The sequence below is a fragment of the Sus scrofa genome, chromosome 2 (genome assembly GCF_054392235.1).
Source record: "Sus scrofa isolate SSC_HxYL_T2T_F1_AM1 chromosome 2, Sscrofa_HxYL_maternal_Yorkshire_Landrace_v2.0, whole genome shotgun sequence".
NCBI classification, from domain to species: domain Eukaryota; kingdom Metazoa; phylum Chordata; class Mammalia; order Artiodactyla; family Suidae; genus Sus; species Sus scrofa.
In genome coordinates this window covers 96,759,095-96,784,437 of record NC_139384.1, presented here as the reverse complement: position 1 = coordinate 96,784,437, position 25,343 = coordinate 96,759,095, and the positions used below count along the sequence as shown (strand labels likewise).

Below are 25,343 nucleotides of genomic sequence, written 5' to 3'. Positions count from 1 at the left end.
TGGATCCTTAATCTGCTTGGCCACCAGGAAACTCCTCTGTCGAGTTACTTTTAAGACAATCTTTCATCATCCTTCCACGTATGCAGCCCTCATACAGTAATGAATGAAAACCTTTTCTAACTTTATATGCTTCATGGTTTCAGAGGGCAGCTGATCTCATTTTAAGCAGTAAGAGCTGTGAACCTTCTGTCCATGATCCTAAAACCTAAGTTTGTAGGGACAGTAAGGTCCATTTGTAAAAAAGAAAAACAACTTGTGTTTTTGTTTTCATCTAGTCACTCCTAGTTTAACTTTGTATAGTCTTTAGACACTGATGGGCTTTTAATGCATATCACCAGGAATATAGTTCCTTAAAACATCTCATTTAGGAGTTCCCGTCATGGCTCAGTGGTTAATGAATCCGACTAGGAACCATGAGGTTGTGGGTTTGATCCCTGGCCTTGCTCAGTGGGTTAAGGATCCAGTGTTGCCGTGAGCTGTAGCATAGGTTGCAGACGCAGCTCGGATCCCGTGTTGCTGTGGCTCTGGCGTAGGCCGGTGGCTACAACTCCGATTCGACCCCTAGCCTGGGAACCTCCATATGCAGCAGATGCAGCACCAGAAGAGACAAAAAGACAAAAAAAAAAAAAAAAAAAAACCACCTAATTTAGAGGTCTCCCAAGAGTTCAACGAACAAAGAAGTAGAAAGGGCTTTAGATCCCCTTAAAACACCACCATTTGCTCCAGTCTCTGCTCTCTGCAGGCTCCTTTCACCACAGTCTTCGAGCCTACGTCCTTTTGTCATCACTGGCTTTATCTCAGGGCCTTTCTTTTAAAGATGCTGTGGACACTGACAGTGTATTCTTGGCCCTCAGGAAAACAAGTGGCAGTACTTTTAGCTCTCCTTTACCACCTCTAAGTAATCATCTTGTAATCAAGAGGAAAAAAAAATGGTTTACAGGCAGAGTGGGCTCTAAGAGCTACATGGGAAAGACTTACCTCAGCTGCCATTGGCTTATTGATGCTGTTCACAAATTTGTTCACATGTTCAAAGTGTTTTGTCATCTCCGTTGCCAGAACCATGTCAATAATAGCTTGGCGCAGTGTTCGATAATGGTTCCTAAAGTAACCAGAAGACAAAGGGCCTTGTTCACATCATGTCCCAAATTAGAATGTTCTGCTACCATTTTACCACACTCCTCACACTCTGGGAGGAGGCTAGGAGTCTAGAGTTAAGAAATGAGTGACGACAACCAAAACAGTTGGCCTGCTCATCTTCCTACTAAGCCACTACTTACCCTTCCATTTTTCCCAGTGATAGGTGACCCCTCCTCATCTGATTGATGAGTATAAAAAAAGAAAGCACAAATCATATATGGGCAGTTATTTCACAGTAAGGTGTTTCCCTTCCACCTTCCCTTGGCAACACCTAAACAGTGAGGTGGGAGGAAATGATGAGTTCCTTCCCTCCAAGGCTGGTACAGCAACCTGATAAGTTGTCCCAGGGCATTCGGCACAGGCACAGTGATTCTTGCTACAGAGAAGTATCATTATTTCTTTTGATTATGGCATTGAAAAAGGTTTTCCAATTAATGAGCAATTGTCTAAATTACAACTAGAGGGAAGTTGTAATGGAAGGAGCAACAACCCTGCTCAAAATCCCTGCCCAGTTCCCATCATCTTTTTCTAATTTCAAGAGCCAGATGGAAAACTGAATAAAACTGGTCATTGGCAAGAATTCCTCCTGTAAAACTTTAAAAACAAAACTTGATACTGATAAAGCCTTTGGTTGAAGGTGGAATAATTAGTCTGTATTTTCTCAGGTTTCTGGAAACCAGATGGATAGGTTCAGGTTCACGCTGACAAGTGGTCCTTGATGCCTGGGTGGGCTCTGAGCTCTGTGTACATGATCCTGTCTCAGAACTCTGCTCTCCGTGGAGTTCCCGTTGTGGCTCAGTGGTAATGAACCTGACTGGTACCCACAAGGACAAAGTTTCAATCCCTGGCCTCCATCAGTGGGTTAAGATCCAGCATTGCCATGAGCTGTGGTGTAGGTCACAGACGCAGCTCGGATCTGGCGTTGCTGTGGCTGTGGTGTAGGCTGGCAGCTACAGCTCCAATTAGACCCCTAGCCTGGGAATCTCCATGTGCTGTGGGTATGGCCCTAAAAAGGACAAAACAAAACAGATGTCTGCTCTCCAGCCTGGCTGGTGCCGTGTAGGAAATACTGATAGCATGACTGCAGGATTGTGGCAGGCAAGAGGAATTGCTCCTGTCCACATTTGGCCAGCTCACCAGAGGAGAGTTCAACAGCGAAGGGGAAACCTTCCCCACCCTGTGGGCTCCAGCAGCTCTGCTGGGGCCTGTGAAACTCTCGCCTCATGAGTCAGGAGTTTAAGCAGCCAAAAATTGAGCTAGGGAAGGGGAGGGATACATTTTCCTTGAGTTACACCAAAGATAGGATATCTTCCTGGGAGGGTAATAATATCTGCCTTACTTAGTAGTAGTATAATCAATATAGCGTACTTTGCAGTGCACACAACATTTTCTGAACTCATTTAAGACTAAACGGAGTTTTAAAAGATGAAAAGAGTCTAAATACAGTTAAGTTTATACAGGCAAGGTTTTTATGTTACACAACACGGTGGTACAAGGGTACAACTATTTTTTTATCCCCTTCCCCCACAAGGAAACTAAGTACTTGGGGAAGTTAGGGAAAACTAAGTTTCCCACTTACACTTTACAAATCTGACCACAAGAGCCCAAGCACACGAACCTGTCAATGTTCTTGAAGATGTTGCATTTGTTGTCCTTGACCGTGAGTTGGAAGGCTAGGGCTGTGTGGTGACTCTCCAGGACAGCGGTGTCATTGTAGAGCACAGCGAGTTCACTGCCTGCGTTGCACAGGAAAGAGTTGGTCCTTCCCGGGTGGTCCACGTCATGGACTGTGGCTGCAATCAGGGCAGCCACCTCATCTAGCTGATCGAGGCTTCCCTGGGGTCAGGGGGAGGCAAGATTGAGCATTACCCACTGGATGTAGACCTATACTCACCCCTGTCTTTCGGGAGGGGTGGGCCAGGGGATCTTTCTCTGACTTCCTAGGAGTAGAGAGGCCACCTAGGATACATCACATCACCTTGCTGTGCTGTGGATAATCTGTAGGGAAATAGAAATCTGAGCTGCAGTTATAATGGATACCTAAAATCTTTCTCCAGAGTCCATTCACTCTGGTTCTGCTGCACAAAGACGCCAATCCAACCTTTTCAAATACATGCTCTCTTCTGGAGTTCCCATCATGGCTCCGACCGGGAGCCATGAGGTTGCGGGTTCAATCTCTGGCCTCGCTCAGTGGGTTAAGGATCTGGTGCTGCCATGAGCTGTGGTATAGGTCATAGACGCAGGTTGGATCTGGCGTTGCTGTGGCTCTGGCCTGGGAACCTCCATATGCCGCATGTGCGGCCATAAAAAGACAAAAATCAAAACAAAAAAATCGCATACATGCTCTTTTCTATGAGCAGATAGAGAAGGAAGTGGCCTAGATCAACAAATGTTACTTTATTTGCCTAATTCTGAAAAGACTTTCAGAGAGTGGCAGTAAATGGCACAGATAAAACACAACTCTTCACACAGAGATAACAAGGATTAGAGCCAAGAAGAGGATAAAGGGCAAGAAGAACAATTTTTGCAGGCAAACTGAAGCTAAGGGGGCTCCTGTAGTTAAAAACAAAATTCAGCTCTAGGCTAGCGGGTGGCAAAGGCAAAAAGGGAGACCCCCTTTCTAACACTCTTGTTATATAATAAAAAAACACAAACCAGAGCATCAGGGGATACAAGCGTTTTCTCAGCTCACAGATTCAGGAGGAATTTCTCAAATGGGCTACTGTTGCATAAGAGAGACTGTACTTTATGAATTCATTCTTTCCGTAATCATTTAGATGCTTACTGGGTGCCAGTTGTCCTGCAGAGTGCTGGAGTTACAGCGATGAATTATACTGGCCCAGTCTCTATTGTGAGATATGTTGAGAAGGAAAGTACAGGTGGCTTGCGAGTATAACCATGAGGCCTGATCTAGTTCAGGGCAGTGCTGTACACTGAACTTTCTGTAGCGATGGAAATGTCTCTATCTGGGCTGTCCAAGACAGTAACCCCTAGTCACTAAAAGCTACTGGATACTTGAAATGTGGCCGGTGCAACTGAGGAACTGAATGTTTCATTTCATTTGATTTTAATTAAATATAAATAGCCACACATGGCTCTTGGCTACTTATGGGCAATGTAGGTCCAGAAGGTGGGCTGGCGTGGCTTCTCTAGGGAAGTGATTTTTATGCTGGAACTTGAAGGATAAGCAGGGATTAGCCAGTCAAAAAACAGCAAAGGAGAGAATTCCAGGCAGAAAGAACCGCCTCTGTAATACTCCTGATGTGAAACCCAAAAAGTGGTTTATTCAGGAACCTAAAGAGCTTCATTGTGACTGAAGGGTAATGAGTGGGGAAAAGTGGTCTCTAAGATGAGGCTGGAGGGGTGGGCATGATTTTTGGCTTCCCCAGAGTTGCCTTCCTAGCAACCAACTGCAAACTGCTGCGCAGATGCTCACAAGTAAGCAACAGTGAATCTGAAGCTCAGCCCTGAAAACTTCCCTAAAAGCTGTCCCTACCAGAAAGGAGCCATTTCCATATCCCGTCCTGACCTCCTGGAGCTGGTGGGCAGTCCTGGCCTGTCCATAGGCCACGTGAACAGGTTTCCTGAGCAAGGACAGCCATCAATGCTGTTCTTTTAGCTCTTTTAGCTCATCTCAGAGACTGATTCTGTAATGCCCAGAGCCAGGAAACATGCCTCGCACCAGTTTGCTGCTGGTTAGGAGAGGCCATGGTAACCTGTAGGTACCCTCAGGATCCAGAACTGACCCAGCTCGGGCTCTCCTCTCTCCTCTCTCCTCTCCTCTAATTCTGCCTGTGCGGTGAGGACCCATGAGGCCCAAACTTCAGGCCTCCAGCTAGTTCTCTTGGAGTATGTTCAATCTTGCTTGGAGTGTGGGGCCGATTTATTTTTAAATTCTTCAATGAAACAGATTCAAGTAACTGGAGTAGACAACACAAAAGGCATTAGATGAGACATGGCTTTGCTCCCAGTTTACACTGATTGAGACCAGGCACTTTTACCAAGAGACCAGTAGCGGGCCATGCCCTGCAGTTTTGGAGGACACTGCCTAATAATGCAGCATCTGTAAGAAATATGAGGAGGCAGAGTAAGAAGACTGGGCTCTCACTAGCAGATGGGAGAAGCAAGGCCCTTCCTTTGGGAGGGAGGGACCATCTGTGGAAGAAACTTCCCCACCAAACCCATGGCAGGAGAAGTTCCAAGCCATTGGAGGTACAGACATTTCTCCACAGTTTTTCCCTTCTTTAACTATCATGAGTAGATTTGGAGCACATTGAAGCAGGCTGGCCAAAAGGGACTCCATTCTAGATTAGCCTTTCAAACAGTTCCTTTTCTAGGATAAATAGTCACTTACACTCAGAAAACAACAAAAACAACAACAAATGCTGGCCATCCTGACCTCTGTACATGCAGTGGTTCCTGGGAACTGGTAAGAGTAGGGAGGGGATAAGGTCTATAACAAATTGAAGGGGAATATCAGCTCTGTATGGCTGGGTTGAAGATGTGGAACTATGTCATAGTGACATCAAGAACTATCAAGCCTGGAGTTCCCGTTGTGGCTCAGTGGTTAACAAATCTGACTAGAAACCATGAGGTTGAGGGTTCGATCCCTGGCCTTGCCCAGTGGGTTAAGGATCCAGCATTGCCATGAGCTGTGCTGTAGGTCGCAGACGTGGCTCCGATCCCGTGTTGCTGTGGCTGTGGTGTAGGCCGGCAGCTGCAGCTCTGATTGGACCCCTAGCCTGGGAACCTCCATATGCTGTGGGAGCGGCCCAAGAAATGGCAAAAAAAATAAAAATTAAAAAAAAAAATAAAAAAAAGAACTATTAAGCCTTATGAAGAAATTAGGGGTGACAGATGACACGGGTATTTATTTGGTAGAAACTTTTTTCTGATGCTGTCAGTGGCAGCAGGTCTAGTGGAAGAGGGCTCAGGAGTAAATCCCACCTGAAGTGTCTCATGGGGAACCAACCAGTGATCTTGGGCTGCTGACTAAACCCTTGAGCTCAGGAGTCCCTTCCAGTACAATGTTCCAGGGTTCCTTGCAGCTCTAGATTTTCTGATTCCTTAGCCTCTTAGAAAATGTCTTTTGGATTACAAGCATAGCTAGTCTTAGATTTGTTTCTATTGCTGCTATCTGTGTTAGCAGAACAATTTAAAGAAAATTCTTACTTTAGGGAAGGGAGAGAAAAGCAGACCATCGAATGCCTAAGCATTCCCTAATTTATCAAGCATTTAATCTGTATTTTTCTAGAGTGGTTCTGCTTAAGTGAAGTTCATCTTCAACTCAAGGCTGCAGTGTTTGTCGTCACTTTGGTCTCAGGGTGAATGTCCTAGGGTCCTGTCCTCATTTGGCAGTGTTGCAACCTCAGCTTCACAGTATCTCATGTAGTGTAAAATGGAGGACTCGGAGTCTGGGGTAAGAATCTGGAAGTGTCTTAGCTCCTCAAAGAAGGGGCTATAGAAATAGGCTCTTATCACCTGTGATAGCACATTTTTTTCAAAGTAGGAGACAAAAATCTTAAAAGCATCATTCTTGAACCATATTCTTTGCTTTCTTACTGATGGAAGTAAATGCCAGGATTAGTCAGTCATTAGCAAAATTGAAAAGGGAGTATCCCCTTTGCCCATTTTGGTGCCTTTTCTGCTCTTTCTACCTCATCTACTACCACTTTTCTCTGTATGGACCTAGGGTTTTAAGACTAAGAAAATTATCAAATGTTAATAAGCACTTGCAGACTGATGTGAATCTGTCTCTATACAGCACTTCTTTTGGGGGTGTCCCTATTCTAAGCTTCACTTCTGAGTGTGGCAAAGGAATTATAAGATTCACTGTGCAAGTGATGGCAGTTGGGAAAGAGGAGAGATGGGAATCTCTTGCCAGCTGTATGTAGGGTGTACACAGGGCTGCCCTCCAAATCAGCATCTGTAAATGAATGATGCTGTTGACCTCTAAGTAGAACTAATTCTTTTAGAATTAAACAAGTCATTAATATACAGATATACACATTTACACCTCCACGAAACACACATACATATGTATGTAAACCAGTAGGATGCTTAACGGCTCATTACTCTCTGGACTGTAACAGACTAGGGACAAAATTCTGATTCTAAAATTTGCTTCTAAGAATTAAGTTCTGTCCTCTAACCCAGTATCACAAAGGGCTCCTAATGAACATTTGGAGAATGGGTTTGTGAATCCGTGAGGCATGTAAAGGAGTCTCTGCAGTGGCATAAATTATTGTTTTAAGCATTTGGCGGCATGGAAGGCTAGGAGAAAAGGCCATGTCTCTACAATACCAAAGGACCGGTCAATTTGGTAGCTCAAAAACTCTGTCAGATTGGTCCCCAAATAACTATCTGACTAATCTATTTATTAAGATTGAGTTCTTAGATCTCCAAAGTCTAGGAAGGTAACTAGATCATGATACCAGAGTTCTACCTTCACTCTTTCCTTTCCGAGGAAGAAGGCCGTGGCGTGCAGGACGTCAGCGGCGTGGGTGGAGTTGTGGTACGCATTGGAGGAGTGGTAGTTGGCTTCAATCACTTGGAGCCAGGCCCGAAGAGTAGTTTCAGAACAGTGTAAAAATTCACATACTCCAAACCGGGAAAAGACCTTTAAGCCCAGGTAAACCAACGGCCTGGAAAATAGGAAAACAAACTCTGGTTCATGGTATTCACTGCTGCAGAAACTGCTTTCTTTGAAGATACTGGGAAATGGAGTATTTATTTTCCCTAATACTTATTACACTAGCAGAGTGGTATAAAAATATGTCCTCTCCTAATGAGACGGAGACAGAGCATCTCCTCCTCACGAGCCACTTCTTTAAAACCGGGTGCCTCAGTGGTGATTAATCCACATGGCTTCTAGACTGTCTCTATGTCATGTGCCTTTTGGTGGCTCTAACAACCAAGAAAGATCCCTGACAGTCCCTCTCCATCTCCATCTCCACATAAGCTCTGTACATCCCCTAAGGAAGTCACGGAACCTAAGGACAAAAGGAATGGCCTGCGTGGGCTCAGCAAAATCACATCACTTAGGGTCAAGTTACTTATTTATGGGTATCATTCATGACCTACAGGCCAACACCCCTGGGAGAAATGGACTTCTGTAATAGGACTTTCCGAATTCCCTCATCTTTCCCTTGTCTGTAGGATGGACCTAAAGAAAAGTCTCCAGTGCTCTCATTTTGTAAGGTGGGACCGAGACAAGTTTGGGGCTGCGAATAAATACTTAGAACTCTTGGCTCACTGGCACAGAGGAGTGACCTGGGTAGATCTGAAAAGGACACAGTACTTTGTCCTGGGTTGTCACCAGGCTGATCCCACCTTTTACTCACTAATACTCTTCTCCATAAAGAAGCTCACCCAAGGGGCCATATTCTCTCTGCGCCTTTGATGCTCTTCCAGTGTGGCATGAAAGAAAGACCCTGTGAAATATCTGTGGCAAGGAATCATGTCTCCCTCAAAGTTTCCAGATTGAAAGTCTTGAGCATGGCCATCAATCCTCCCCTGCCTGCAGCCAGAGAAGCCACATACCTTTTGTGTGTCACAGCTTCCAATTCAAAAATGTTGAACTCCCAGCTTTCCTCGTTATCGAGTAATTGAGCGATCGAAGGGGGGACATCACTGATAGTTATTGGCATCGAAAGGTGACTGTGACTCTGGTGCACGTCTGAGCAAACGGATGGGGCAGGAAGGGTGGTTAATTGTGGAATCTCGAGGGCTGCTGAGCATTTGTCATCTTCACGGTCACTACTAGAAAGAACGTCTTGAACTGCCAGGAGTAGGAAGAGTTTTCACTTCAGGGTTCTCTTACATGATTAAACCTCAAGACCCCCAAATAGAAAAATAAATCACTTTAACTGTTTAAATATAGAGAGATTTGCAATTCTTATTCTGACTGTGCTCAGAGAAGTAATTTATACTAGGAGACCTGGTTTCAAATGTGGACCAGAGAGATGCTTAAACTCCAATGAGTCCAACGAAGTATCACCAAAGCTCTTTCCAAACAATCACACCACTGGGCGGGACAGGCCAGGGATCGGTTATCATAAGTAACAAGTGGATAGATGACAACTTACTCTTAGTGAACACATACTCATTTCCTGACAACCTTCTCAAGCCATCCTGAAATAAAGAAAGATGCTTTGAGAAGCACGCTTTATATGCATTATCGTCATTCTCTCATTTCGTTCATTAGACAGAGATGTGAATCCTGAATAACTCAGTCAATCTGGAACTCCACGATGAAGCCCAAAATCAAGTCAGAACAGTAGTTATAAAACCAAAGATAGTCTCTTTTCCAGGGCTCTTAGCCCCAGGAAATGGCGAGCTGAGAATCAAGTGGCTATGACTCCATTCAGGCCTCATACCTGAGCTGTGAGGTGGCTCTGTTCTCATGCTATCTTCCTCCTGTGGCATTTTGTAGCCACATTAATGAAGTCATAGAAGTGATTTGCTTTGGATACATGTGAATTTGAAAGGACCTCCGTTACCCTCATTGGGAGTGTGTTATTCTCATGCTCTTAGATTTACATCCTGGGGAGCCAAAGCCATGGGCCATATTTTGGAGACGATTATGTAAAGCCTTTAAAAGGTTGGGCTAATTTTTGACTAATATCTAAATTTTTTCCCAAGCGTATTTTATGTTTTATAGCATGAGCTTTGCTACTAGCCTTTAAAAGAAGTTTCTGGATTTGAGGTCTTTGGAAGGGCAGTATAAGGGAGTGAACAAAATTCCGATGCTCTGCCACTTCCTAGGCTCCTGCACTTTTGCTAGTGCTCAGATGTTCTTGCATCTCAGTTTCCTACCCTCTATTGCTGAGCATCTAATTAGTTAGATCTTTGCTTAAAAGGCATTTATAATTGCTTGCTTGTCATCCCTAGAAAACATTGCTGATGTTTAAAGTATTCATGAAGGGCTCTCCTGAAGTCATACCTTGTGTCTTTGGGCCAAGAGCTTCATTTTCAAAACTGGATAAATAGGTAAGTAACAATGGCTGTAACTCTCCCACCTCTGAGGCAGGTATCACAAGGAACTCCATTTTTAATTTGCCTTTCTTTTTTCTCTTCCCCGATGCTACATAAATGGAATTTGCACACATTCCTCACAGCATCACCTGAGGGGAAGCCCGAGATAGTAAGGCAGGGGGAGGAGGGCAGATCATTTGTTCTAAGAACCATAAATCTTTTGCTGCAGCTCTGCAGGGGCCAGCCTCCTCATAGACCCTTGCCAGTGTTCTTTACAACTGAAGTCTACACTGCATCAGGATGGGCACCCAGGGGCACAAAAGGAAAAGAAGGTTGGTCACTCAAATTACAGGCTCACCAGAGACCGTTAGTAGGAACAAGGAGAATCAACCAGAAACCAGTCAACACTCAGCATTTGGTGGCAGGGCTAGACAGAAACCTTCAAAGTCTCAGATGACTCTTGGATTTTTTTTTTTTTTCCCTCCCAAAGAATTCTTTCAGCTTCAGCCTCCAATAAGGAGCACAGGTGAATAATTTGCATTTTCTTTGTCTTCACTTACTGATAGATGAGATTACAGCCAAGTAGATTCACAGCAAAAACACAAGAACAGGATGACTCCCTCCTTAGAAATCAGCTACTGTTGGTGGGTAAAATGGGGGCATTCAAGTGCTGGCAGGGGTTGGCTCCTCCTCCCCTCTCCAGACTGAGGCAGAACAGCTCCACTCTGCTTTTATTGACTATAAAGGGAACTCTCTATAAAGCTTTTATTTAAAGAAAGAATTCTCCAACTATGATTTTGGAAAACAGTGTTGTCTGAGTACCAACCCGCTCATTATATAAAGAGCCTGAGGTCCAGGGAAGCCTAGCCATAACCCTCAATGGAATACTGTTACCAGCTCAAGAGGAACAAAGGTCTCATTGTGACCAACTTCTATCAACTATCTTTCACTCCTTACTATAATAAAAATTATGAAGGACAAATTCTGAGCACACATTATTCATTTATGCTCCTGCAATTGCTTCTGGTTATGCTGATGTTAATCCATACATCAGGTACTTTTGCACCTGTAGGTAACAGTTTATGTCACAAGTTATATGTACTCTGGAGTGCACTGAATATTGTCTGCCCTATATTTCTGGTTTTTCTTCATCACTCACCGTCATCAGGCCTCCCACGAGATCACTGGTGTGAGGATCTTCATCTTTGGTACCCAGTTGAGGGGAGTACAGTTCTGTGGTCCGTAAAATCTCTAAAACTCTGTCCAAAGCTTCTGCTACTGTGACGGGACTGTTTTCTTGGGCTGCATTGATGATATTTATAACCTGTGGAAGTAAAGAGAGAGAACGACTAAATTTAAGGATAATGGGATTCTTCTTCCTCAAAGTCACATGTATGCCCAGAATCCAAAAGAAATCAGATGATAACATGTCTTATTGTTCAAAATGACCAGTGTGGAGTTCTCGTCGTGGCTCAGTGGTAATGAACTCAACTAGTATCTATGAGGACGCAGGTTCGATCCCTGGCCCCAGTCAGTGTGTTAAGGATCCTGCATTGCCGTTGGCTGCAGTGTAGGTCACAGACGAGGCCCAGATCTGGCGTTGCTGTGGCTGTGGTATAAGCTGGCAGCTGTAGCTCTCTGATTTGCTCCCTAGCTTAGGAACCTCCATATGCCATGGGTGTGGCCCTAAAAAAGACAAATAAATAAATAAAAAGACCAGTGTTTTCATGGCGCCACCCTCTGACTAAAGCATGCCTTTCATCCCAACCTCTCCTGGTGTTTCTCTACTTCAGGGACTACAGTTTCTCAGGCTCCTCCAGCTCTCCTCTACAGGCTGCAGTTCCTCAGAGACAGGTGTGGGGCCTTCCTCCCACTCTACAGCCTTTTCAGAGACCAGCTTCTTCATTTCAGTGACTTTGGATACATATGATCCATAAACTCAAATTTAATCCTAGCCCTGAACTCCCTTTTGACCTTCAGATTTATATATTCACTTGCCTGCCTGACCTGTCTACTGGAATAGCTTACATGTCCAAAACTAAACTCAGGACCTTGCTCCCTTCTTCCCAAAGTGAGCAAGTAAACGTAAGAAAAAAATCAAAGTTGAGAACTGTGCGCCTTCTCTGTTTTCTACACTGCAGTGAAGAAACCACTTCTATTAATCTTGTGCTCAAATCAGAACCCTGGGAGGCCATGGCTGACGTATCACTTTCCCTCAATTCCCTCCCTAGCTGACAATATAATTCATCACCGTGACAAAATGAATTTACCCCCAAATATTTCTTGATCTATTCATTTCTCTCCACCTCCACCACTGTAATTCTAGTACAGCTCACACCGTGTCTTGCTTGGAATTCTGGAGACGTGCCCTAACTCGCCCCTTCACCTTCCCTCTTCCCATCTCCAGTCTCTTCCCTGCATGGCAGCTGTGTTCCTTTCATTAAACACCCTCTATCATGTCACTCCCATACTTGAACCTCTTCAGTGGTTTGCACTGCACGTGAACTTAATACAGCCCAGGTGGCCAGAATGAACTGAGCCCCCCACAACGCCATTTCTCCCCTCTGTTCTCCAAGCTCCAGGTCATACTGACTTTCTTTCATGTCCTCAGTTGCTCCATTTCCTCCTGTTCCCACTTCAGTGCTCATCCCTTGCTGTGCCTGCTGCCTCGAATCCCCTTCTCCCTCTTCTCCTAGCATCTCTGCATCCTTCAGGTCTTACTTCAAACACTGCTTCCCCTACACAGAGCTCATCCCTGGTAACCTTTACACCCATCACAATAGGGCCCTAACCTAATTTTCTCTCATAGAAACCTACTGTTTTCCTTTATAGCAGTATAGCAATTATATTGTAGTTTATAACTATGTACTTATTATGTGTTTATGTGTTTAATGTCTGTTTCCTTTACTAGACCACAAACTCTATGATATCGGTAGTATGTTATTCATCACTTTATCTCCAGAATATAGCCCAGTGCTCAGTGGTCCTGCCTGCAAAGGCAGAGGGAGCACCTGCTACTCACCTTCGTGATGGGAGCCTCAATCGTCATGGAATGGATCCTTGCCATGGATGGGTAGCGACGGTTCTGTAGGCTTGGTGCTGGAGAGAAGTCAAGAAAGTTGTATCTGGTTCTGGTGGCTCAGCTGACCTTAAGCATAGCATAGGAACCCTTCATGGACTGGGGGCCCGGTTCTCACAGGACTGCTGTCCTCCACTGCCCCCCACAAAGCAATGAGTCCACCCATCTCTTAATGCTAAAAGGCTGAGAGCTCAGCCACTACCTGCCAGGGTCTAGAAAGGATGGTCTCATCTGGAACCTTAATGACAGGAAGGCTTTGCGTTTCAGTTCCACAAGGGGAATTTCAGAGAAGGTTTATGGGATCCTGGACCTCATCCGCCAAAGCCTAATGATTCCCCAGGATTCACTTTCCCATAAGTCACTACAGCTCAGCTTGGGTAGTTTCATCACTTTCAGTCCCCAGTCAGTTACGTTGATCTTATAACTGGATAAGTACAGTGTAGGGTACAGCCTGGTCCATGGATAGCATAGGGGTCAGCAGAAAAGTGAGCCCACTCTCGGTCTGAATCAGGGCCAGGCACTCTACCTCCCTGAGCCCTTAGGTTCTTAACACCAAGAATCCATGGTGGTTCTAGGTCTCATTGTGCAAACTGAGCTAATCCCATTATCCTCTCCAGCTAAAATGTTCTATCTTTACATGTGGTTCAGAGTTCAGAAGGTAGAAGCTTTATTTTAAAAGCATTGTTCTCATCAGATCTTCCTACCACTCCCTGAGAGGCAGATAGGAAGGAACAGAATCCGCATGTTCTAAGTCGATAACTTCCAGGACCTGATGTCCGGCAGGGCTGCCTGCTGCTCAGCTGTCTTTGTGAGCTACCTCGGCTGCCAGAGCAGCCACCATTGCACATCTCTTCCACACATCCTAGCCTCCACTCCTCCCATGCCCTGGAAATGACGGATGATCCCATCTCAAACTCTGTTCTGACAACTGGGCTAATCGCATTGAAATTCCCTCATCCACCATCCTCTTCATCCTGTCCATCTACACCCGCAATCCATCAGAAAAAATTTCAGCCTTTCTTTCTTTACATCCTTGGTCCCAATCCCTTGCAGGCCCTGTGGTTTATCCATCTCCCCACATGAGTCATACAGCTTAGCTCTACAGGCCTTGGCCTTCACGAGGTCCTCATGCTCAGGTTTCCCACAGGGACCTGAAGGTGAGCACCTCAGAGTGAGGTAGCTGTTGAAACTGAACTGCTCTAGTGGTTAGGTGGCCTGACACTTTAGGCCATAAAGGAACAAGCAAAGACTACGAAAAAGTAAAAAATAAATAAATGAAAAGGCCGAAAAAATTTTCCATCTACAAGAAAAAAAGGCAGCTTAGTTGTAGTTCTGTTCTTTGGGGTTTTGTTTATACGCCAATGAATTCCTGAATATATTCATTTTCTACACTTTGAAATTATTTTCGACACTTTAAAGTCAAGGAAATCTGAAAAACCTCTTACCATCACTGCCTCGAGATGATATTGATTTCACGTCAATGGATTCTTTCCTCTTGTTCTTGTATCTGAATGAATGAGACTCTAAGGATTTCAGATTAGTAATGGAAAGTGATTAGTTCTCAGCTTATCCACAGGCAAAGTTTAGACATATTTTTTCCTCATTCTCTAAAGAAAACAAAGCTACTTTTGGCCACAGTGTGCAGCGGCTTGGTATGGGATCTCGGTTCCCAAACCAGGGATTGAACCCAAACTGCAGCAGTGAAAGCACCGAATCCTAACCACTAGACTACCAGGGAACTCCCCAAGGTTACTTGTTTTTTTTTTTTTTTTTTGGCCGTGCCCATGGCATGTGAAAGTTCCCAGGCCAGGGATCCATCCCACACCACAGCAGTGTCAATGCCGGATTCTTAACCTGCTGAGCTGCCAGGGGACTCCTTCCCAAGGTTACTTTTTAAGCACTGTAAAATATTTTAAAGAAACAGCAAATCACTGTTTCTTCAAATCAATACACACAGAATTACCAGTCATATTAGTTGTAAAGTGATGACCTTTTCTTGTGGTTATCACATTACATATTAATGGGGCTTATTATTAAGGGTTATTCCATTAATAAATATCTTCTTGAAAATAAACAGCAAAACTTGGGGGAAATGTTGGGGGGATTCATTTTGACCTGAAGGACAACACATTTAACTGGGCGGGGAGGCTTTTACAGGGATATTTGAGGAAATAAAATACCAGTCAAATCAACAGAGAGTTGAATTTATTTGAGAAACTAATTTGGAACCAGTTTTAGGTCCCTGTGAAAAATCAGACCTCTAGATGGTCTTCTAGGTTCTCCTGAGGATATGATTTACTCAGATACTGACAAATGATATTCCGGTAAAGAAAAAAAGATGCAAAGCTTTTTACTTTTGCTTTTCTTTTTTTTTTTTTTGGCTTTTTAGGGCTGCACCCACGGCATATGGAAGTTCCCAGGCTAGGGGTTGAATCAGGGCTGTAGTTGCTGGCCACAGCCACAGCCACGCCAGATCTGAGCCATGTCTGCGACCTACACCACAGCTCATGGCAACACCAGATCCTTAACCCACTGAGTAAGGCCAGAAATTGAACCTGCAATCTCATGGTTACTAGTTGGATTCATTTCCACTGAGCCACTATGGGAACTCCTCAAAGCTTTTTAAATAATTGTCTAGTGACACCAAAAAAGTACAAGAGAACATGGTAGTTAAGAGAACCAGTTCTAGAGCCAAACTGCAAAAATTTGTATCTCCAGTATGCCTTCTAATAGCTGTGTAACTTTGGGAATGTTTCTTCTCTCTGTCTTAGTATCCACACCTGTAAAACAGGGATAGTTACAGCATCTCATTCATAGGATGTTGTGACAGGTAAACGAGTTAATTCATGGACAGCACTTAGAATAGTGCCTGCTACATAGTAAATATGCAATTCATGTTGGCTGTTATTAATTACATCTGTTCATTTGCATACATATCTTCTACTTATTTATTTTTTTTCTTTTTAGGGCCGCACCTGTGGCATATGGAAGTTCCCAGGCTAGGGGTTGAATCGGAGCTGCAGCTGCTGGCCTACGCCACAGCCACAGCAATGCCAGACCTGAGCTGCATCTGCAACCTACACCACAACTCATCACTACACCAGACCCATAACCCACAGGGCGAGGCCAGAAATTGAACCTGCATCCTCATGGATACTAGTTGGGTTTGTTACCACCGAGCCACAACAGGAACTTCCTAAGCCTGAATTATATTTACACAGAACAAAGTGAAAGGCAGAACTATTATAAAATTAATGTGAACAACAGAGCCACAGAACTTTGTTTTAAATGACCTAACTTAAAATATTTACTATGCCTCTGCCTAATTTGCTTTCAGGCTCTGTCTTAATAATTTTCCTGGTGTTGGACAGGACTTTCGGTATTTCTTTATAAAGATACCTTTAGGTAGTGGTACTTTAAATGATACTGTTAGGATTGTATGGCATCTTTCAAACTCTGAGAAACCAACAGGGGTCACATGCAAGACAGTGGTGTTTAGCCTATTCAGGGACTTAATCATATACATTCCTAACATTTGTTTATCAGATAACAGATTAAATCTAACTTATTAAATATTTAAGATAAAATTCAGGATTAAAGAGCACAGAAATTTTTCAAAATGTACTTTCTAAAATAAAACTAAAATAGCAAGGCTAGTTTCACAGCTATAGCCCGGGCAGGTTGAATTCTAAATCATACATTAGAAATTATTCAAAGGTGGATAATAATTATTCTTCCTGATTTTATCTTAGCTAAAATTAAGACAATCTTTAGCAGTAGAAAAGACTAAAAGTTTGGAGAAATTATTTCTTCAATAAAGGCCATTTAAATTAAAGAATTCATTTTTCATTCTCTCAAGAGATGCGTATAGAAGGAATTTATGGAAGATACTTATGGAAAGAAAAGAATGATAAAAGAGATTCAAATAGCTGTACTCCACAGCAAAATGGGATACAGTGTCATTAGTTTAAAAAAATTGCTACCACTTACTAAGTACCTACCATGTACCAGACATTGTGCTTCACTAAAATAATTTGAAATATGGTAATTATCTTATACAATCATTACAACAATTCTGAAAGCTACATAGTGAGATTCCAGTTTTACTGATGAGGAACTTTAAACTTGGAGAGATTATGGGTAGCTTAAGGTCCAAGAGCTAATAAATGGTACAAACTATGCTTTCCAAGCAGGGATGGTTTCGGTTTTTATCGATGTTGCATATTTATTATCGAGAGTTTATTATGTGCAAAGCAATGCTGGGCACTATAAAGGATATTAAAATGCTTATAACAGTTTTTGGCACCTAGAAACCTGTAAGTTAGTTAAATGTTTGGCCCCCAGAAGCACATAAGTCAGTTAAAAAAATATTCTCTCTGTATTAAAAAAAACCCTAAAACATCTGTGAAAGAGAGAAACAGGCAAAGAAAAAAAGAGTGAAGGGAAGGGGAAGAGGATACCAAACAGTTAAATGCCAGGTACTGCTGGATATTATATACATTTTCTCCTTTCATCTCCCTAACCACAATGAGATTGACATTGTTAAACTCATTTCACACACGAAGAAACTGAAGCTCAGAAAGATCAAAGAAACTATTTCTAAGTAGGCGAAAATATGGCCCATTCTAGAATCCAGGAGAAGGGACTACCTGAGCCCAGGGACTACCTGAGCCAGGGACCAACTTTACCATGCCTCAGTGGCTGGAAAGCCACCAACAGGGGAGAGGATGCGTGGTATGTGTGCAGAAATAGGAATTTTAAATCCCTGGTAGCAGACTGATTTTTCCTTCTAATGATCAGAGAGTTCCAGATCTTTCCAACGTAGAAGTCATTAGGTTCAGCCTCTTCCTTTTATGGGTGAGGAAACCGAGTCAGACCGTAGGGTCCTGCTCGAGGTATGATAGGAGGGTGTGGGCAGTGACGTGGTGATCTGGCGCGCCTGACCCCCAGGTGAGGGCCCACGCACATCTTCTAACTGCATGTAGTCACTGACTGCTGCAAAGAGAGGGAGACTAACTGGTGTAACAGTGTGTGTCCCGGGACTTTCGGGCCCCTCTCTATTTTGAGTTCGTTTGCTCTCCATGGTGTCCAGCCAGTGAAAGAAACCAGGATGGGGAAGGCATTCAGTAAAAACAGTTGCCACGAGTGAAGATCCAAAACTTTTGAAGGGATCTTGCTTTTAACCTGGCTCTCTAACCTGTCAGTATCAGTTCTTGGATTTCAAGCAATCTACATTTCGGGGTGGTGACTGTCAATCTAGACTTCCTCAGAGTAACTCACAGACTTGAACCCACAAATTCCACCTGAGTGTGTAAGAATGAAATTGAAATATACTCACCTGTCTGAGAATTGTCTCCTGAATCACGATGAACCTTGTGAATCTAAAGTTGTTCAGAAGTTTGGTAAAGCAAGAAAAAGATTTTAAATATGGTATTAGTTACATTTCCAGCCAAAAACCTGCAATAAAAACTGAAAAATTCAAAAAAGCAAGAAGCTGCACAGATAACATGAACAGATGAAAGATATACACCAGGTGACAATACTACAAATGCTGTTACATTCAGACACTTAGAGGATGGCTGAGCCTGCGAGCAGGAAAACTACCAAGGAACACACTCTCTAAGCAAGACATCTAGCTCTCCAGCCAGGTGTTCTCATTCTGACAGTCTGCAGAAATGCAGAAAGACCAAAAAAAAAAAAAAAAAAAAAAATTTAAGATTTTGATCAGACTACTATGTAACCCATTTATATTTCAGACGTATTATACATTTCTCCTGTAATATAAAAGCAACCAGAATTCAAGCCTAGGATTTAAAAAACCTTCCTAAAAAGCTGTTCAAATGCTCCTTAATTATAGACGGAATCAACTTGCTAAATGTTTTTCCACAAGGTCTGAAATTTAGATTCAGTTTAGCACCTGGATCTTTCTCATTATCAAAAAATGCTTTTGTGCTCATGCTCAGTAAATATCTGTCAAATGCTGAGTGAAGTCATTAACACTAGAAATAATACATATGCCTCCTCTGGAGGTTCTGTGGTTGTGTTCATAACTGACTAAGACACGGCGGCATGTCTACTAGGTCTATCGCGATAATAATCACGCTGCTTTGCTGCTAAATCCTCCTACTTCGGGTTTCTCAAACCACATCACACATTTATAGGCATTGAATGAATGGGATAAGTTAACCTGAAAAACAAGACAGGTGAGTGTCCAAGGCTGTTTATGAAGGAAGATGAGTATGGTTTAGCAACATCAGCTGTCACAGCCAGAAGCCCCATATATATCAGATACAGGTAACATGTCCCAGCTTGACTGAACTGTTGAAAATAAGCATGTAAAGTTCAAGTATTAAAACAGAGGCTTTATATGAACTATTCCGCACTGTGCATTCCACATAATTACAGAAACAATTACATGGCCGGCCTGTGTGAGATCTTGGTCTTATACATGACCAAGGGCTGTGACTCATTTATGCTGTAGTGATGAGGCCTGTTTATTTCTTCTGAGAACAACTGTCTTAAAAAACAACTGTTAAAAACAACTGTTAAAAACAACTGTTTTTCCTTTACAAATAAAGACCATGTACTACAAAGTGTACTGAGTGCAGTATGCATTTTTGATAGGCCAAACGAATACACCTTTTTTCAGCTTTAGCTCAAAAGCAAGTAGCTTCTCCCTCTGATTCACAATGCATCTCTCCTTTAGGAACAGAGTCCCATGGCTCCCCACATTATGCAAAAAAAAAAAAAAAAGGCCTTGTCTTTCGTAGACCTCCACAGGCCAGCTGATTGAACTGTGGCGCTCCTGGGAGGTCAACATGAGCTCTGTGTTCATCTAGATGGAACCAGATGAAGCCCAAAGTCCAGCAGATCCACAGTCCAACAGCCCTGCCTTAGGGATAGAAATGTGCACGGGCCCTGGGAGGGGAGGAGGGGGCGGAGAGGAGGAGAGAGGCAAGGTACCAGGTCCATCTGCTGAGGTGGTGCTGGTCTTGCTCCACAAAGGCTGCGGCACTGGGCAATTTCTGAGCTGAACACAGCACACTCCCCATCCCTGAATTGGCTCATCTGCCTAGGAGGGGCTCTCTGCTCACAGACAGCTGCAGACTGGAGATGCTCTTCCACCGCCCCGCCCAGCACTGGCTTCACAGACAGAGGTTTTGCAGGGCTGTGTCAGACCATCTGCGTCTCACCCCAGCAGTGTGAGGTTTTTATCAAAGCTTTCCAACTCAGGTTATCTACGCGTCTCTCCTAATAGCTCCTTTTGCAACCCAAGACTTGCTTGAGTGAAAAAACGCTTTTAGAATGCGAATTTTCTTCGTGCAAGTCTAAACCACCCATCACGTATAACTTGGTATGAATGACTCCACTGAAATTACTTCCTCGTAGTTTTCAGTCACGCTCACTGAGGAGTTCAAAGAGCATGCACGCTTCTGTAGCTTGGCATTCTCTGGTGGGCAGCCAGGGGGCCTGGGCTGTGGTCAGGAAGAAGGGGAACCGGCTTTTCCCAGTGACCACGGCAGCCACCTCTTACATGCTAGCCTGTGCAGTCTGGTCATTCTGACACCCCCCGCAAGGGAGGAAGAGTCATCATCCCTTTTGACGGATGGAAAAGGTGAGATTTCTAGAGGGTGAGGGACTTGCCTGAACTACACAGCCGGCACATGGGAGATCCCAATTGCAAACCCAGCTTTCTCTAGCTCTAAACGCACTTCCTCATTGTCACATGGCTGTCTTCCATCGTCAGGCCCCAGAAGGGAAGCCCAGGACCCAGGCTTGATAAAATGGAGTGTGAGGACAACACCCTCTGGTTCAAGGAAGGACATGTGGCTGACTATAACTTTCCTTGTCATTTTGGGGAAGGTCTGAATCTCTGCTACCGCTAAGTTTTGTCACATGCATGCTAAAGCAAATAAGTCGTCATTCGATGTCCATATGTCAGTCTCTCTAGAGTGTAGTGTTTTTGTTTTCCCTTTTTCAATGGAAATCATCCCATAAGGACTATGAATTCTGTGATCATGTGTCCCACAGGCTTCAGCACTAAGTTTCTGCAGTGTGAACACTGCTGGCCTTGTCTGTGCCACTCTTGCCAGAGCTCAGAGCTAGAATTTGTTAGCAAGGCCTTGGAAGCTTACAGCCTGTGTAGGGGAAAAATTTCCTAACTCCAGTCTCTTAATTACTTAAAATACTATAGGTTCCCACAAGTGTTGCTGTCCTTGTGCTAAATGCTTTGTGTACAGACACCTGATTATGCTTGGCTCTAAAAAGCACTACAGATTCTAAGTACGGATGTGTGTGATTTCAGGGTCATTCGATTGTTTTCCACTCAAAGAAGAATCATGTAAAATGATACTTTCTCGACACAACCACCAGAACATCTAGAGCCAAAATGAAATTCTATCAAGTATGTAGAACAACTGGAACTCTCACACGTTGTTGAAAGAGGTATAAAATTGACAGCTACTATGAAAAAAGTTTGGCAGTTTCTTATAAAATTAAACACATGCCTGTCTATGACCCTGCTCCTTAATTTTCAGCTCCACTTCTGATTATTTCTACCCAAGAAAAAAGAAGGCAATATATATTCACAAAAAGACTTGGCCAAGAATGTTCAAAAGAACCCCAACGTGGAAACAGTCCAGAAGTCTGTTAACAAGAGAAATAAACTAAGGTAGACTGATATAATGGAATGCCACTGACAAAAGGAAAAAGAAGAAATTTACTAATACAAACAACGTGAATGAATGTCAAACATTGTTGATGAGTCAAAGAAACCAACACAAAAGAGTAGATACTTTATGAAGCTCTAGAACAGGCAAAACTAATCTGTGGTTAAATAAGCCAGAACAGGGAGTTGCCTTCATGGCACAGTGGAAGAAAATCCAGCTAGTACCCATGAAGATGTGGGTTCAATCCTTGGCCTCACTCAGTGGGTTAAGGATCTGATGTTGCTGTGGCTGTGGTGTAGGTCGCAGCCTCGGCTCAGATCCCACGTTGCTGTGGCTGTGGTATAGGCCAGCAGCTACAGCTCTGATTTGACCCCTAACCTGGGAACCTCCATATGCCATGGGTACCGCCCTTAAATGCAAAAAAAAAAAAAAAAAAAAAAAAAGTCAGAACAGTGTGACCCCTGAGGGTATGAAGGAAAGGCGAGGAGAGGAGGCACAGATAGCTGCGAAGTTACACTTAAGATCTATACATTTCACTGTATGTAACTTTTACCTAAAAAATGAAAAAACCCAAAACAAACTTTACACTCTAATACTATGCATGCCAAAGTACCAAAGGTTGAACTGTCCTAATGTTTGCAACTCAATGTGAAATCAAAGAATAAGATGGACTGATGAATGGATTGAGGAATAGATAGATGGATCGATCACCAGATGTATGGCTAGACCGACGAATGGGCAAAATGTTAAACTACAGAACCTAGGTGGTGAGGACAGGTATATTTATTTATAGTTCTTCCAACACTTCTGTACGTTTGAAATATTTCATAGTAAAATGTTGGGGAAATTGTATTTTCAACTGAGAATATGGATCGATAGCTAAAAACTGGAAGTCTGAAACATAATTTCAAAATCTGAGAAAATAAGCAAGATGAAACAAATTGAGAACAGCCTGAAATGGCGTGAGGTGAGCGACATGTCACGGTCCCTGGGGCTCCCAGTCAAGAGCCTGGGCAAGAGGATGATGTTCCACTTCAGGCCATAACCAAGGAGTTGTGGACAGCAGCTGCCAATCTGAGAAGTGTAAGACTTAAGCTAGATACCTATTTAACATATTGCTTTTACTTATTAATTATTATTATCATTTGCTTTTAAGGGCCACACCTGCAGCATATGGAAATTCCCAGGCTAGGGGTCAAATCGGAGCTGCAGCTGTCGGCCTACACAGCCAACGAGGCCGTATCTGAGCCAAGTCTGCGACCTACACCACAGCGCACAGCAACGCCAGATCCTTAACCCACTGACCAAGGCCAGGGATGGAACCCATATCCTCATGGATACTAGTCAGGTTCATTTCTGCTGAGCCACAACAGGAACTCCACATATTGCTTTTAATAATTTTATTGGTTTATGGAGTTACAAGTGAACGATCCTGATATTTCTTGTGGGAGAGAAACTCAGAAATTTTTAGCAGTTAAAATGAGTCAAGGCCAGGATCAGTGCAATAACAAGCTAGCAAATAAATAGATACTAACTACCTCCTTCAACATTCATTTCAGAATCACCTTGGCAGAGTGTAAACAGCATTTGCTAGAAATATCTGAATCTGCTTTTGTCATCATCAAATGACAGAGTCATACAAGGCATCAGTTGCAACTAAAATCACCGACATCCCAGTCTGCGACACGGCGGGTCATCCTTGATGCTTCTTTTTCTCTCATCCCCATGTCTAGCGCATCATCAAATTCTGTAAAATCTCACTTCTAAACACCTCTGCGACTACCTACTTCACCGCTGTCAGAGTACAGGCTACCATGCACTCTTAGCTGAACTCTGAACTCAGCAATAACCCCTTCAGCCTAATCCATTCACAATTTTTCAACCAGTGTAATCTTGCAGAACTGTACAGTTAATCCTGTCATTCTCCTGCTTAAAACTCACACTTTCCGTTGGCCTCAGGGTCAGCCCCACTGGACAACCTGGCTATGAGGGTCTGCAGTGTGGCCTGGCCCCTGCCAGCTCTCCAGATGCACCACTGAGCCCTGCCACTCTGTCCTGGGCTCTCAGTTACAGGCCACACTGACATCGCTCTAATTCTTCCATGTTCTTTACTATTTACTACCTCAGGACCTTTGAACATGAGACTCTTGCTCAGAAAGCTGCCCAATCCACTCTCTTCCTTTTGCCTATTTGTTGTCCTGATCTTGGCTGAAAGGTGGTTCTCAGGGAAGACTTCCTGCTCCCCACCCCCCCAGCCCTGGTCATTCTATCACATGTTCTCAATGGACTTTTCCTTCACTGCATATAAGTTCCACTTGGCCATCGTGTCTTCCTTGACTACCTTTGTATATGGACAGAGTGCTTGCACAAAGAAGTTCTGTAAGTACGAGCCCATGAGAGAATGGGCTACACCTGCAGCACATGGAGGTTCCCAGGCTAGGGGTGTTATTGGAGCTACAGCTGCCAACCTATGCCACAGCCACAGCAATGCGGGATCTGAACTGCATCTGCGACCTACACCACAGCTCAGGGCAACGCCGGATTCATAACCCACTAAGCGAGGCCAGGGATTGAACCCACAACCTCATGGTTCCAGGTAGGATGGTTTGCACTGTGCCACGACAGGAACTCCAGGTTCTTTACCTTTGAGCTTACAATGAAAACACTGTTGTTAATAATTTACCCATCGTAGTGGTTTCTGTGGATTCTACTTAACACGGATGCCTCTAAAGTGTTTCATGGTAAAATACTGATAAGGAAGTTTGCCATAAAAGGTGCCTTTTTAAAATCAAATGAAGTATTAATTACAAAAATACATCCATGTGTTCGGATAGTGCCAAATATATGACCAGCCAAAGCGCTGGTGTGATGGTGAGGAATCAAGGCCATCAGATGGCTGAGAGCACCCTCAGCCCTGAATCAGTTCCCACGCCTAAGATTCTTTGTTACATTCTCATCATAATCAATGGAGTTATCAAAACCAGCAGATATTATTTAAAAAAAAAACACAATGATTGTTCATATCCATACCTACATTTGTGATGGAATGGTAAGTGACTCTGAAGTATTTCTTTTTTTTATTTTAAGGGAGAATTGCAAAGATTTTTAATATTTCTTTATTTATTTAGCTTAAGGTTCCCAGGCTAGGGCTCTAATCAGAGCTGTAGCCGCCGGCCTACACCACAGCAACATCAGATCTGAGCCGTGTCTGTGACCTACACCACAGCTCACAGCAACACCGGATCCTTAATCAACCAAGCAAGACCAGGGATTGAACCCCCAACCTCAAGGGTCCTAGTCAGATTTGTTTCTGCTGCACCACAATGGGAACTCCTGAAATATTTCTTGTTTCGAGAGTGCTAGCTTTGATCAGAATTTTCAACCTTCAGCTTTATACTATTTGCTTGTTTTTTGTCTGCTCCCATCCCAAACATCATAAAAAGGGCTAAAAATCTGGTTATGATGAAGAAAAGCAATATTCT

At 43.5% G+C, this 25,343-nt stretch overlaps 1 protein-coding gene across 24 annotated transcripts in view; it reads right to left on the bottom strand.

Annotated features, from left to right (window-relative positions):
• PDE8B (phosphodiesterase 8B) overlaps positions 1–25,343 on the bottom strand; it is a 329,914-nt gene that overhangs the window by 19,016 nt on the left and 285,555 nt on the right. For 18 of the 24 annotated variants that reach the window (XR_014838091.1, XR_014838094.1, XR_014838092.1 and 15 more), the window contains 9 exons: positions 18,531–18,573; positions 14,638–14,715; positions 13,136–13,212; positions 11,273–11,437; positions 9,225–9,270; positions 8,680–8,815; positions 7,583–7,781; positions 2,756–2,973; positions 979–1,099 (listed from right to left, as the gene is read on the bottom strand). Coding sequence is in view for 19 of the 24 variants with exons in the window: in XM_085013883.1 (XP_084870009.1) it covers positions 979–1,099; positions 2,756–2,973; positions 7,583–7,781; positions 8,680–8,815; positions 9,225–9,270; positions 11,273–11,437; positions 13,136–13,212; positions 14,638–14,715; positions 18,531–18,573 (1,083 nt within the window). In the remaining 5 variants the exon portion in view is untranslated. Of the gene's footprint in view, positions 1–978; positions 1,100–2,755; positions 2,974–3,031; positions 3,136–7,582; positions 7,782–8,679; positions 8,918–9,224; positions 9,271–11,272; positions 11,438–13,135; positions 13,213–14,637; positions 14,716–18,530; positions 18,574–25,343 lie in introns of all 24 variants that reach the window. The other 6 variants (XM_021084468.2, XM_021084469.2, XM_085013882.1 and 3 more) reach the window with 2 other exon arrangements.